This window comes from Arachis ipaensis, chromosome B4 (genome assembly GCF_059453495.1).
Source record: "Arachis ipaensis isolate K30076 ecotype BB chromosome B4, ASM5945349v1, whole genome shotgun sequence".
In the NCBI taxonomy this organism is placed as follows: Eukaryota; Viridiplantae; Streptophyta; class Magnoliopsida; order Fabales; family Fabaceae; genus Arachis; species Arachis ipaensis.
The window spans coordinates 34740352-34753341 of NC_142439.1; the positions used below are offsets into that span (position 1 = coordinate 34740352).

Genomic DNA, 12990 nt, shown 5'->3' on the forward strand with positions numbered 1-12990 from the left:
CACCCTGGAGGAGAAACTTACTGACGTTTAAATGCCAGTAAGGGTAGCAGAATGGGCGTTAAACGCCCAGTCTGGCACCATTCTGGGCGTTTAACGCCAGAAATAGGCACCAGACTGGCGTTTAACGCCAGGAATGGGCAAGAAGCTGGCGTTAAATGCCAGAAATAGGCAGCAGCCTGGCGTTTAACGCCAGGATTGGCAGCAAGGGGCGTTTTGAATGCCACATGGTGCAGGGATGAAAAATCCTTGACACCTCAGGATCTGTGGACCCCACAGGATCCCCACCTACCCCACCTCTCTCTCTCTCTCTTCTTCACCCATTCACCAATCACCTCAATACCTCTTCCCCAAAAACCCCTCACCTATAAAATCCCACCATTCTCTTCACCACTCACATCCATCTTTCATAACACTCCACCTACCTCACCATTCAAATTCAAACCACTTTCCCACCCAAACCCACCCATAATGGCCGAACCACACCCCCCTCTCCACTCCTATATAAACCCATCTTCACTCCTTCATTTTCACACAACCTAAACACTACCCATCCCCCTTGGCCGAAACACAAAGCCCCCTCTATCTCCTCTATTTTTTCTTCTTCTACTCTCTTCTATCTTCTTTTGCTCGAGGACGAGCAACCTTCTAAGTTTGGTGTGGTAAAAGCTAAAGCTTTTTGTTTTTCCATAACCATTTATGGCACCAAAGGCCGGAGAAACCTCTAGAAAGAGGAAAGGGAAGGCAAAAGCTTCCACCTCCGAGTCATGGGAGATGGAGAGATTCCTCTCAAAGGTGCATCAAGACCACTTCTATGAAGTTGTGGCCAAGAAGAAGGTGATCCCCGAGGTCCCTTTTAAGCTCAAAAAGGGCGAATATCTGGAGATCCGACATGAGATCCGAAGAAGAGGTTGGGAAGTTCTCACCAACCCCATTCAACAAGTCAGAATCTTAATGGTTCAAGAGTTCTATGCCAATGCATGGATCACCAAGAACCATGATCAAAGTGTGAACCTGGATCCTAAGAATTGGCTTACAATGGTCTGAGGGAAATACTTAGATTTTAGTCCGGAAAATGTAAGGTTGGCGTTCAACTTGCCCATGATGCAAGGAGATGCACACCCATACACAAGAAGGGTCAACTTTGATCAAAGTTTGGACCAAGTCCTCACGGACATCTGTGAAGAGGGCGCTCAATGGAAGAGTGATTCAAGAGGAAAGCTGGTTCAACTAAGAAGGCATGACCTCAAGCCCGTGGCTAGGGGATGGTTGGAGTTCATCCAACGCTCAATCATTCCTACTAGCAACCGATCTGAAGTTACTATATACCGAGCTATCATGATTCATAGCATCATGATTAGAGAGGAAGTAGAAGTTCATGAGGTTATATCCCAAGAACTCTACAAGGTGGCGGACAAGTCCTCTACTGTGGCAAGGTTAGCCTTCCCTCACCTCATTTGTCACCTCTGCAATTCAGCTGGAATTGACATAGAGGAAGACATCCTCATTGATGAGGACAAGCCCATCACTAAGAAAAGGATGGAGCAAGTGAGAGAACCTCACCAAGAGCATGAGGAAACTCCTCATCATGAAATCTCTGAGATGCCTCAAGAGATGCATTTACCTCCACAAAACTATTGGGAGCAAATCAACACCTCCCTAGGAGAATTAAGTTCCAACATGGGACAACTAAGGGTGGAGCACCAAGAGCATTCCATCCTCCTTCATGAAATTAGAGAAGACCAAAGAACCATGAGAGAGGAACAACAAAGGCAAGGAAGAGACATTGAGGAGCTCAAGCACTCCATAAGATCTTCAAGAGGAAGAACAAGCCGCCATCACTAAGGTGGACCCGTTCTTTAATTTTCTTGTTCTTTATTTTCCTGTTTTTTTAATTTTTATGCTTATGTTATTTATGTTTGTGTCTTTATTACATGATCATTAGTGTCTAAGTGTCTATGCCTTAAAGCTATGAAAATGAATCCATCACCTTTCTTAAATGAAAAATGTTTTTAATTGAAAAAGAAAAAGAATTGCATGAATTTCAAATTTTAAAACATTTTAATTATTTTGATGTGTTGGCAATACTATTGTTTTTCTGAATGAATGCTTGAACAGTGCATATTTTTGAATTTGATTGTTTATGAATGTTAAAATTGTTCGCTCTTGAAAGAATGATGGGAAAAGGAGAAATGTTATTTGATAATATGAAAAATTATAAAATTGATTCTTGAAGCAAGAAAAAGCAGTGAAAAGCTTGCAGAAAAAGGATATATGCGAAAAAAAAAGAGAAGAAAGAAAAAGAAAAGAAAGCAGAAAAAATCAATACCCCTTTAAACCAAAAGGCAAGGGTGATAAAAAGGATCCAAGGCTTTGAGCATCAGTGGATAGGAGGGCCCACAGGAATAAAATCCTGGCCTAAGCGGCTAAACCAAGCTGTCCCTAACCATGTGCTTGTGGCGTGAAAGTGTCAAGTGAAAACTTGAGACTGAGCGGTTAAAGTCATGGTCCAAAGCAAAAAGAGTGTGCTTAAGAGCTCTGGACACCTCTAATTGGGGACTCTAGCAAAGCTAAGTCACAATCTGAAAAGGTTCACCCAGTTATGTATCTGTGGCATTTATGTATCCGGTGGTAATACTGAATAAAGCTAAGTGCTTAGGGCCACGACCAAGACTCATAAAGTAGTTGTGTTCAAGAATCAACATACTTAACTAGGAGAATCAATAACACTATCTGGATTCTGAGTTCCTATAGATGCCAATCATTCTGAACTTCAAGGGATAAAGTGAGATGCCAAAACTGTTCAGAAGCAAAAAGCCAAAAGTCCCGCTCATCTAATTAATACTGATCTTCATAGATGTTTTTGGAATTCATTGTATATTCTCTTCTTTTGATCCTATTTGATTTTCAGTTGCTTGGGGATAAGCAACAATTTAAGTTTGGTGTTGTGATGAGCGGATAATTTATACGCTTTTAGGCATTGTTTTAGTATGTTTTTAGTATATTTTAATTAGGTTTTATTATATTTTTATTAGTTTTTAAATAAAAATCACTCTTCTGGACTTTACTATGAGTTTGTGTGTTTTTCTGTGATTTCAGGTATTTTTTGGCTGAAATTGAGGGACCTGAGCAAAAATCTGATTCAGAGGCTGAAAAAGGACTGCAGATGCTGTTGGATTCTGACCTCTCTGCACTCAAAGTATTTTTTCTAGAGCTACAGAGACCCAATTAGCGTGCTCTCAATTGCGTTGGAAAGTCGACATCCTGGGCTTTCCAGCAATATATAATAGTCTATACTTTGCACGAGATTTGATGGCCCAAATAGGCATTCCAAGTCAGCTCAAGAATTTTGGCGTTTAACTCCAAAACTGGCACAAAAGCTGGAGTTAAACGCCCAAATTGGCACAAAAGCTGGCGTTTAACTCCAAGAAAAGTCTCTACACATAGAAGCTTCAATGCTCAGTCCAAGCACATACCAAGTGGGCCTGGAAGAAGATTTCTGCATTAATTACCTATTTCTATAACCCTAGGCTACTAGTTTTCTATAAATAGGACATTTTGCTATTGTATTTTCATGTATCTTTAACTCATATTGGAATAGACCTTTTCACGTTTGGGGGCTGGCTTCACGGCCATGCCTAGACCTTGTTCTTATGTACTCTCAATGGTAGAGTTTTTACACACCATAGATTAAGGTGTGGAGCTCTGCTGTTCTTCATGAATTAATACAAAGTACTATTGTTCTTCTATTCAATTCACGCCTACTTTTTCTCTAAGATATTCATTCGTTCTTCAACTTGAATGTGATGATCCGTGACACTCATCATCATTCTCACCTATGAACATGTGCCTGACAACCACCTCTGTTCTACTAGCAATGGCTTGAATGCGTATCTCTTGGGTTTCTAATCTAAGATTGGAACCTTCGTGGTATAGGCTAGAATTATTGGCGGCCATTCCTGAGATCCGGAATGTCTAAACCTTGTCTGTGGTATTCTGAGTAGGATCTGGGAAGGGATGACTGTGATGAGCTTCAAACTCGTGATTGTTGGGCGTGTGACAGACGCAAAAGGATCAATGGATCCTATTCCAACATGATCGAGAACCGACAGATGATTAGCCGTGCGATGACAGCGCATTTGGAACATTTTCACTGAGAGGACGGGAAGTAGCCATTGACAACGGTGATGCCCAACATAAAGCTTGCCATGGAAAGGAGTATGAATGATTGGAAAAAGGCAATAGGAAAGCGGAGGTTCAGGAGGAACAAAGCATCTTCATACGCTTATTTGAAATTCCAACCGAAGAATTACATAAGTATCTCTATCTTTATTTTATGTTTTATTTATCTTTTAATTATCAATTCTCCATCACCATCTGAATTAGCCTGACTGAGATTTACAAGGTGACCATAGCTTGCTTCAAGCCGACAGTCTCCATGGGATCGACCCTTACTCACGTAAGGTATTACTTGGATGACCCAGTGCACTTGCTCGTTAGTTGTGCGGAATTGTGACAAAGTGTGATTCACGTTTGAGCGCTCCAAGCCCTTTGGTGCCATTGTTGATGATCACAATTTTGTTCACCAAGGATATGTGGCTGAAGAAGCTCTTACATTTTGCTCTCGATACTTAGAAGGGATTAAGACAAGATTTAATAGGCCACCACGTGTTGATGATCATCCGGATGGTAATTACAAAACACATGTTGATTCGCTTTTTCCATAAATGGGTAACACTAAGGGAGCTTTCACAGTATTTGAGTTGTCACCTATGAAAAAAAAAACAAGCAGATCGCTGTGTGGTTCTAAATTGTCCATATGTCAAACCGTTCATTGAGTAAGTACTTAAGGATTTGCGTACATATTTTTTATTTACTTGAAAATAGTTGTTTAATTAAACTTTTATATCTGACAGTGACTTCAAAGATTTTGTACGAAGACAATCTAAGGGTAGAAGGCCTTCAAATGTAGAGATAAAAAAAAGAGTCAATAAAGATTTTGTTGGTTTCCTACGCAGGTAAATAGAAAATTGATAATTTTTTGCTAATATTGAGCAGTATTTGTGGATATAATAACTAATATGTTTTTCTATCATAATAACTTATGAACCCAGACATTATGAATATTGTGCATGAGAATTTAAGATACTTAGCAAGGGGTCCATCACAATATGCCAAGAGGTTTTCTATATTTAGTATCAATGGGTTCTCCTTTCGAACTACCAATCGAGACAATGGGTTAAAGACCCATAATAATGGAGTTTTCTTAATGTCTTCAACTCCTTGTGTTGCTAGTGCTAGTGATGCTAATGTTAGGAATGCTTATTTGTCATATTATGAAAAATTAGAAGATATTATAGAACTAAACTACAATGGCCAATTTCGGGTTACTTTATTCAAATGTAAATGGGCTGACACCACTAGAGAACGGGGCTGTAGAAAGGATAGTTGGGGTTTTACTTTTGTTAATTTTTCACGAGTAACACACAGTGGTGACCGAGAGGAGGATGATCCATATATTGAAGCCTTACAAGCTCAAATGGTGTATTTTGTCAATGATGAAGTTAATAAAGATTGGAGTGTTGTCGTGCATTTGAAGCCAAGAGACTCATATGATATGGGGGAAAATGAAGATGATGAAGCATGCAAGAATGAGCCATGGTTAGAGCAAGACTTTGATTCTTTATTAGAAAATGATGATAATCTATCATTGTTAAGAGATGAGGTAGATGATGAACTACTAGATGATGACATTGGAGAAGACGAACACATGTTAGAATAGTTAGTAGGTTAAATTAATTTATGGTATGAAATTTATATTTAAGTTTTCATTTAGTTATAATTCACATTTTATCTATACTTATTAATTATTTTATTTTCAACTATTATTTTGGTGTTCCTGTGAGATCAATTAATGTTAGTAGGTTATATATAGTAGCGCCTATTAACAAAATTAAATTATAGTAGCGCCTGCTGATATATACTAGTTACCAGGTCTTCAAATTGAGCGGTAGAGTAGGTGAGATTAAGGGGAGGATCAAACTTAGCTACAGGGTCTATTCAAGTATGCTTGAAATTTAAGATAAAAAATAAAAAGGACAGAAATGAAAATCTTGTGATTTGAAACCTGTACATATTTCTTTTTCTTTCTTTTTTATAAGATAATACTATTTTTTATTCTTTCTCTTTCTTTTTATATATGTAGGAGAAGATTGAAGCACATAGCAGCCAACAACAATCAACTGTTAATTCTCCTCTTGATGTTCTTGGAGTATTTTTTGGAAAAGAGCACCCTGGTCGTGTTCGAGGTTTAGGTATGGGGGTTGTTCCAACAGTTGCTTTCAAGAACAACACTACAAGGATTAGTCAGATGAATTTAGATTCTTCAAATGATGTTGGTACATCGTCTACTTGTGGTCCAAATGTACAAGAAGAGTTGGATACCGTTAAAGCACAATTGCAAGCGCTAGTCTCCTATATTGCTTCTAAGGAAGGAGGTAAAATTCCAATACAATTGGCTGGAATATTCCCTACTCAACAAGTTTCACAGGTACACATACAATTATCATCTTTTTTTTTTCTTTGCTTTATCTCCTTCAGTTTTTTTCTTAGGTTCATAGTAAGAAAATCTTCCTTAATTCATTAATGGAACGTTGTTAGATTAGGAAGTTATAATCCTATAGCTATTTATGGATTAATTCATAAATTAAAATATTACAAGAAATATGTTGAATATTGATATAGTTTCCTGTATCAATTATAGCTTTAATATGCTACAGCCTGCATAGAATGGTGTTTGAGATTGTTGTTGCTCCTCATATATTACTAAATTCTTTTATAATTGCTGAAATGTAGATGGTTGTCGGATCTTCTGGTGCTTTATTTAAGTGGATTTTGTAAGATTGGAATTAGATGAATTCTAAAATTATGAATTATTTTGTAATACTGTTCAAGTATGGGTGCCTATTATTAGGGAGTGCTAATTTTATGATACAAAGATAATTAAGGTTATGAACCATATACTTTCAAGGGATTGAGCTTCCTCTCCAAAGATTTTTGAGGTCTAATCAAACTCCAAAGATTATGTGAGCATGTTTGGTTTCTACTGCAAAACTATGGAGTTGGCAAAACTGAAAAGCTATTCTCTTATAGCACTTGTCCAAATCATGATTTTGAGGTTTTCAATAAGAAACCAAACATCCTAGCGGGGTCTGTATGACATATCTTTTGGTTTTCTCCTTCTCCCAAATGTCTAGCAAGCATTTACGTTTGTTGGTCTGGATAACCATTTTTTGTGCTAATTCTCTTAGTAGATAATGTCTTAATGTTTTCCCTGGTATCAACTAGTTTAGGATTTTTGGACCTACATTCTTAATTTTCAGCATTTGACTTTAAATAAAATAATGAAAAATAATAGTTGTAACATTTTTTGTGTGTGTTTTCTTTTCTTTTCTTATAAATTAAGTCAGACCTAAAATATATATCAATATATGCCTTTTTCTTGCATTTTTTGTGCTCATAATAATTATATTTTTGTTGTAGAAATTGGATCAGGAGAGTGAGATTCCATCACCAAAAGAGTTAGGAAGTAGGTCTTCTGAAGCAAGCAACAAGGAAGCATGACCTTGCTTGATATGTTAAAACGTATATTAAGGATTATATGTTAAGACGTATTATTGAAAAATGTTACTTTGATACTTTGTTTTTGGATTATGACATTTCAATTATGACTTGGGTTATCACTTTTGGATCATGTATGAATTAAAAATCATCTTATGATGTTTGATTTATGGATATGCCTTTTGGTTATTACGAGATTTTTAAGTGAGTTTCGAAAATATCACTTTAAATTGGTGGTTTCAATCTTATTTTAAAAAGCATAAAATTGTCATCATAATTAGGTACAAACGGTGGTTAGAAATCCCCATTTTAAATGAAAACGATGCCATTATACGCTGGTAGAAATGGCGGTTAAAACTACCATTTTAAACGAAAATGATGCCATTATATTTTGGTAAAAACGGCGGTTAGAAACTGCCATTTTAAACACAAAAGATGCCATTATAACCTGGTAAAACCGGGAGTTATAATGGTAAAAACGGCGGTTAGAAACCGCCATTTTAAACAATTCAAAAACCACCATTTTATGCGAAAATAATGGCGGTTGCAAACTTGTAACCGCCATTTTAACCCAAAAAAAATCGCCGTATTATTAACAGGTAATTGTGGCGGTTTTTTGAAAACCGTCGTAATAACCAGAATGGCGTCCAGAATAACGGCGTTTCTTGGAGGCACCATTTTTGGTAATAATGGCGGTTCTAACCGCCGTAATTTCCAAAAATAACCGCCATTTTAACCATTTTTTTGTAGTGGCTCCTCCCGCCGACCTACCGACACTAGGAACAACACCTCTTTGTAGAGCTCGCGCCTAAGTCCAAAAACATCCTCGATCAACCGGTTACTCTTGACCCGCCATTCAATCCACCTTTCTTGCGAGCAACCGAACAATAACCAATTAGAAAGAAGATATTTTGTCTATAATTTTTTTAGTATCATTATTTTATTCAGTATGTTATTTTCGTATTTCATTATATACTTGTATGATGGATCACTTTTCATTTATACGTAATTATTCACCCATACGTACATAACACATTCATACGCACATGCTTCTAATAACGTATGAATTAAATGATCACATTTCTAATCAATTTAACTCATAGTTAAAGTTTAAACAAAAATAAGTTTCGAGTATACATTAATTGAACTCTAAAATTTTGCAAATATTTATCAAAATTTTATACTTTTAGAAAAGTAAAATGGATGTAGTAAATTAATTATTTTAAAATTCAATTCAAATATGATATATTTAAATAAAATATAAAAGAAACATTTTTCATTCATTAAATAAGTGCACAACTAGATTTATCATACGACAATACAAATAAATAATAGTTTATTCTCTTATTTTAAAAAAAATATCAAAACAATTGCCTATAAAATTTAGCTAAATAATAACTCCAGCTAATTGTGTTATTAATATTGCTTGCATTAAAACTTTTCTACTGGTATAATTTAAAACACAGAAAAGAAGGAAGACATGGAATTATTAATTATATCTTTCTTTTATCATGCCACTTCTTCAACTCAATACTCAAATAAAGTAAAATAATGTATATTATTGTAAACACACAAAAATTATCATCAATTATAAAAGCTCTCTAGCTAACTCTGATAATCCACTGCCACAAAAAACCAACCAATTCATGCGAATTATATTTCAGAAATAATTATGTGTATATTAAAATTAATTGTTAAATCAGTCACTTATATAATATATTTATATATATTGATATACAATAATAATATTATTTGTATATTAAAATTAAGGTTTAATTACTCTGCAGGTCTCTATAGTTTCACCGAATTTTTAATTAGGTCCCTATACTTTTTTTCTTTTCAATTGGGTCTCTGTACCTTATTTTTTTTTCAATTAAGTCCCTGCCGTCAGTGTACCGTTTGAGATAACAGAATATTCTTCATAAAAAAGGAATATTCTTGCCAATTAGCTGTAGAGGCTTGGTGAAGTAATCTGAATTTTTTCCTAATACCCAAATAACCCCTCACATTTCATTCATAAGAAAAAAAGAAACCCTAAGTTTCTCCTGTCTTCTCCGTCTCCTGCCTCCGTCGACGGCGTGTGTGTCTGTCATCGACTGCAACAGACGGTTGCTGGTGTCCCCTCCGTCGCCTTCTCTCTGCGCTGGGCCCTTGTGCGTTGTTGTTGTCAGAGGTCTTCTCCACGGTTTGTCCGGCCAAGGCGTCTTCCTTCCGTCGCGGTGAAGGCCCTCGCCTGGAGTCACCAAGCCGCACGTTGCCGAGCCTCCGACCACGCCTCTGCTCCATCTCCCTGCAGTCAAAGTTTCTGCAAGTAAGTGACAAAGAAAAAACTCTAATTTTTTCAGTGTTAAAAGTTGATATTTATGTTATTTTTTTCAAAAAAAATATGACATTGTTTGACTGTTGTTGCTGTGATGGTGGTGCTTTAAATGGATTCTACTTCTATTTTTATTAAATAGATTTTGCTTTCAATGGGAGATTTGTGAAAGTGTAATGTATGCTGTTTCAACTTATGAAAGTCTGAACCTTTTTTTCAAATTATGTGATTGAATGGAGCTACTATGGCATTAGATGATGAATTTTGTTTATTCTTGAATGTTGATTGTTGTGGTTGTGCTGATGTTGCTTTAAATGGATTATGTTTCTGTTTTTAATACCTGTAGGGATGGAGGACTCGGATTTTACCATAGACATACACCATGGTGGCAAGTTTCATGATTTAGGGAACGAGCTAGAATATTTGGGGGGAAAGGTGTTGGAAGATATGCATTATGAGCTCGATGAATGGAGTTTGCAAGAAATAGTTAGTGAGTTGCAAAAGTTAGGGTACAAAGAAAATGCCAGGAAGACCACGGATGGTGAGGATCAGAGAACCTGATGAGAACCGTTCTCAGATAAAGCTAAGGAGGACGGGTTCATCTGTTACATGTAGCAACTGCAGCCAATATGGACATAATAGAAGGCATTATTCCAATCCAATAGTGTCAGGTATCATGCAAATCTGAACCTACAAACTGTTGTTTTACTGTTTTAAATTCAAAATTATAGGGTATTTGAGGTGTCTAGTGGATTAGGTTGTGATTAGTATAACGTATGGTGTATGAAAATTTATTATGCTGTGTTGTAAATTGTTGTGAATTGATTTGGATTGCAAACAGATTATGCTGCCTTATAAATAGAATATAAGATGATTATCAATTGATTATGCTGTGTTATAAATAAATTGTAAATAGATTATAAATTCATTGAAAAAAGAGCTGAATATTCATGTTGCAATCTACTGTTTACCTGATTTCAGAACCTGGTCTTGCTGCTGCCGGCAACGGAGAAGATCCGAATGCTGCTAACACTGTGCCTACTGCTGCTGCTGCTACTGATCCTGCAGCTGCTGTTGACACTGATCCTGCTGCCGACAACAGATCCGGTGTGAATATCCACATATCTGAGCGAATAAGGCAAACAGGGGTAGGCAGGGGAAAAGGAAGGGGCAGGGGAAGGGGTAGAGGAAGGGGTAGAGCTGCATCTTCACAACCACTCCCCACCACACCTACATCTTCCCAACAGCTACCCGCCACACCTACTGTTGCTGCCTCCACTCAACCACCTCCCATACTTGCAACTTCAGCTTCTCAGGCTCCAACCACATCCACCGGTGCAGTGGCTCCAACCACAGCCACCTCACAACAAGCCTTACCTCTTGAAGGGCCAGCCTCCCAGCCTCTCCTAACTGTGGCAAGTGCAAAATCTCACTAAGCACTTAGAGCATCTTCTCAACCTTTACCATAGACAAAGGTGTTTGGTGTGAGGAGAAGTGGGCGGCTGAAGTTAGGAGTGATGAAACAAAAAGGAGCACCTAGTCTACATATAGACCTAAGTGATGACTGAAGTCTCTTTATATTTATTGTTAGGGTTGTTGGGGTTGCTGTTAAATAGTATATCTTGTGATGAATTGTGTCTATGTGGTCACTGTTTATTATGTGGATAGGACCACTATTTTGATATTTTGTAATCAGGTTGGACCATTTTTAATTGTTGCACTTCTTGGATCTTTATTTTGGATTAGCTATATGTGGCATATTATATGACCACTTATGTTATGATATTTTGTATAAGTATGGTTTACAGGAACACTTAATGAAAATATATGTAGCATATTTTCTGGCCACTTCTTGCTGCAAGTTGTTGTCAATTGTGAAAATTTCAATATTCACATTGATAAAGTTGCTTCCCAACTATCATTTGTTATACACACAAAATACATCGAAGTGTAAAATTGATTCAAGCTAAACTTAATTAACTTTAATTGGATTGAAGCCATACAATCTCTTATATTACAACTTCATAACACAGATAACTCTAAACTCTTGCAAACCACATTCCAATTATTAAGACTAGCAAAAACATAAATAGCATATATTGCATTTTACATTGAATTTTCATATTGTCATCCAACCTCCCAACTTGTTCTTGGAGAATATTCAACTCATCACATAATCTACTCACACAAGCATCTATTTCTTTGGCTTCAATAATTAATCTCTCCATCTCCATGTTTAGCCTCTCTATCTTTCTTTCTTGTGCATCCAATTTCCACATTTCAACTTCTAACTTAGCAGAATTTTGTGTTCCAACAACTCCAACAACAGCAGCAGACACGTTACTTCTTGCACCAACTTCATCAACCCACTCAAAAAATTTGCGTCTTCTGTTAGGGCAAGAAATAAATCTTCTATTAGGATTCTTTGTTGTTCCTGAAATTTGAAGACTCAGAGTGTCACCACACAAACAGTGAACTCGCCTTTCCTTTTTCTTTGGCCACCCATTCTTTGCACCGTCATCAACCTCAATCCAATCAAAATCATCAATCCACTCAAAAAAGTTACATTTTGGTATCTTTCCACAAGTAACATACCTCCTACCATGGTCAGAAACGGCTGAGGAACGGCGGACGGTTACTGCCTCTCCACAAAAATACAGGTGTCTTCTTTCCTTCGAGTACGAGCTCCTGGAAACACAGCTTCCCAAAGAGAGAATGAATGAGGTTCCTTGATTATGAGCCATAAATTTGGAGAATATGAAAACTGAAAATGGAAAAGGAAGAAGAAGAGAAACCTCAGATACTGCAACGAGAGTGTTTATAGGGAGAAGACAGGGGTAAATAAGTCATTCCACAGCTCACTAACATTTTTTTTAACGTCAAACGTTAACAGGGACTTAATTGAAAAAACAAATAAGGTACAGGGACCCAATTGAAAAGAAAAAAAGTATAGGGATCTAATTGAAAATTCGGTGAAACTATAGGGACCTGTAGAGTAATTAAACCTAAAATTAATCATAAAATTAATTATTTATATAAAATATATGTTAAAATAT

At 36.7% G+C, this 12990-nt stretch overlaps 1 protein-coding gene across 1 annotated transcript; it reads left to right on the forward strand.

Moving 5' to 3' along the window:
* The first annotated feature begins 10472 nt into the window (after window positions 1-10472).
* Window positions 10473-11370, forward strand: LOC107636380 (uncharacterized). The gene is made up of 2 exons (XM_016339898.1): window positions 10473-10605; window positions 10916-11370. Exons 1-2 carry the CDS (start codon window positions 10473-10475, stop codon window positions 11368-11370), a joined length of 588 nt encoding a protein of 195 aa, XP_016195384.1.
* Window positions 11371-12990: the final 1620 nt, after the last annotated feature.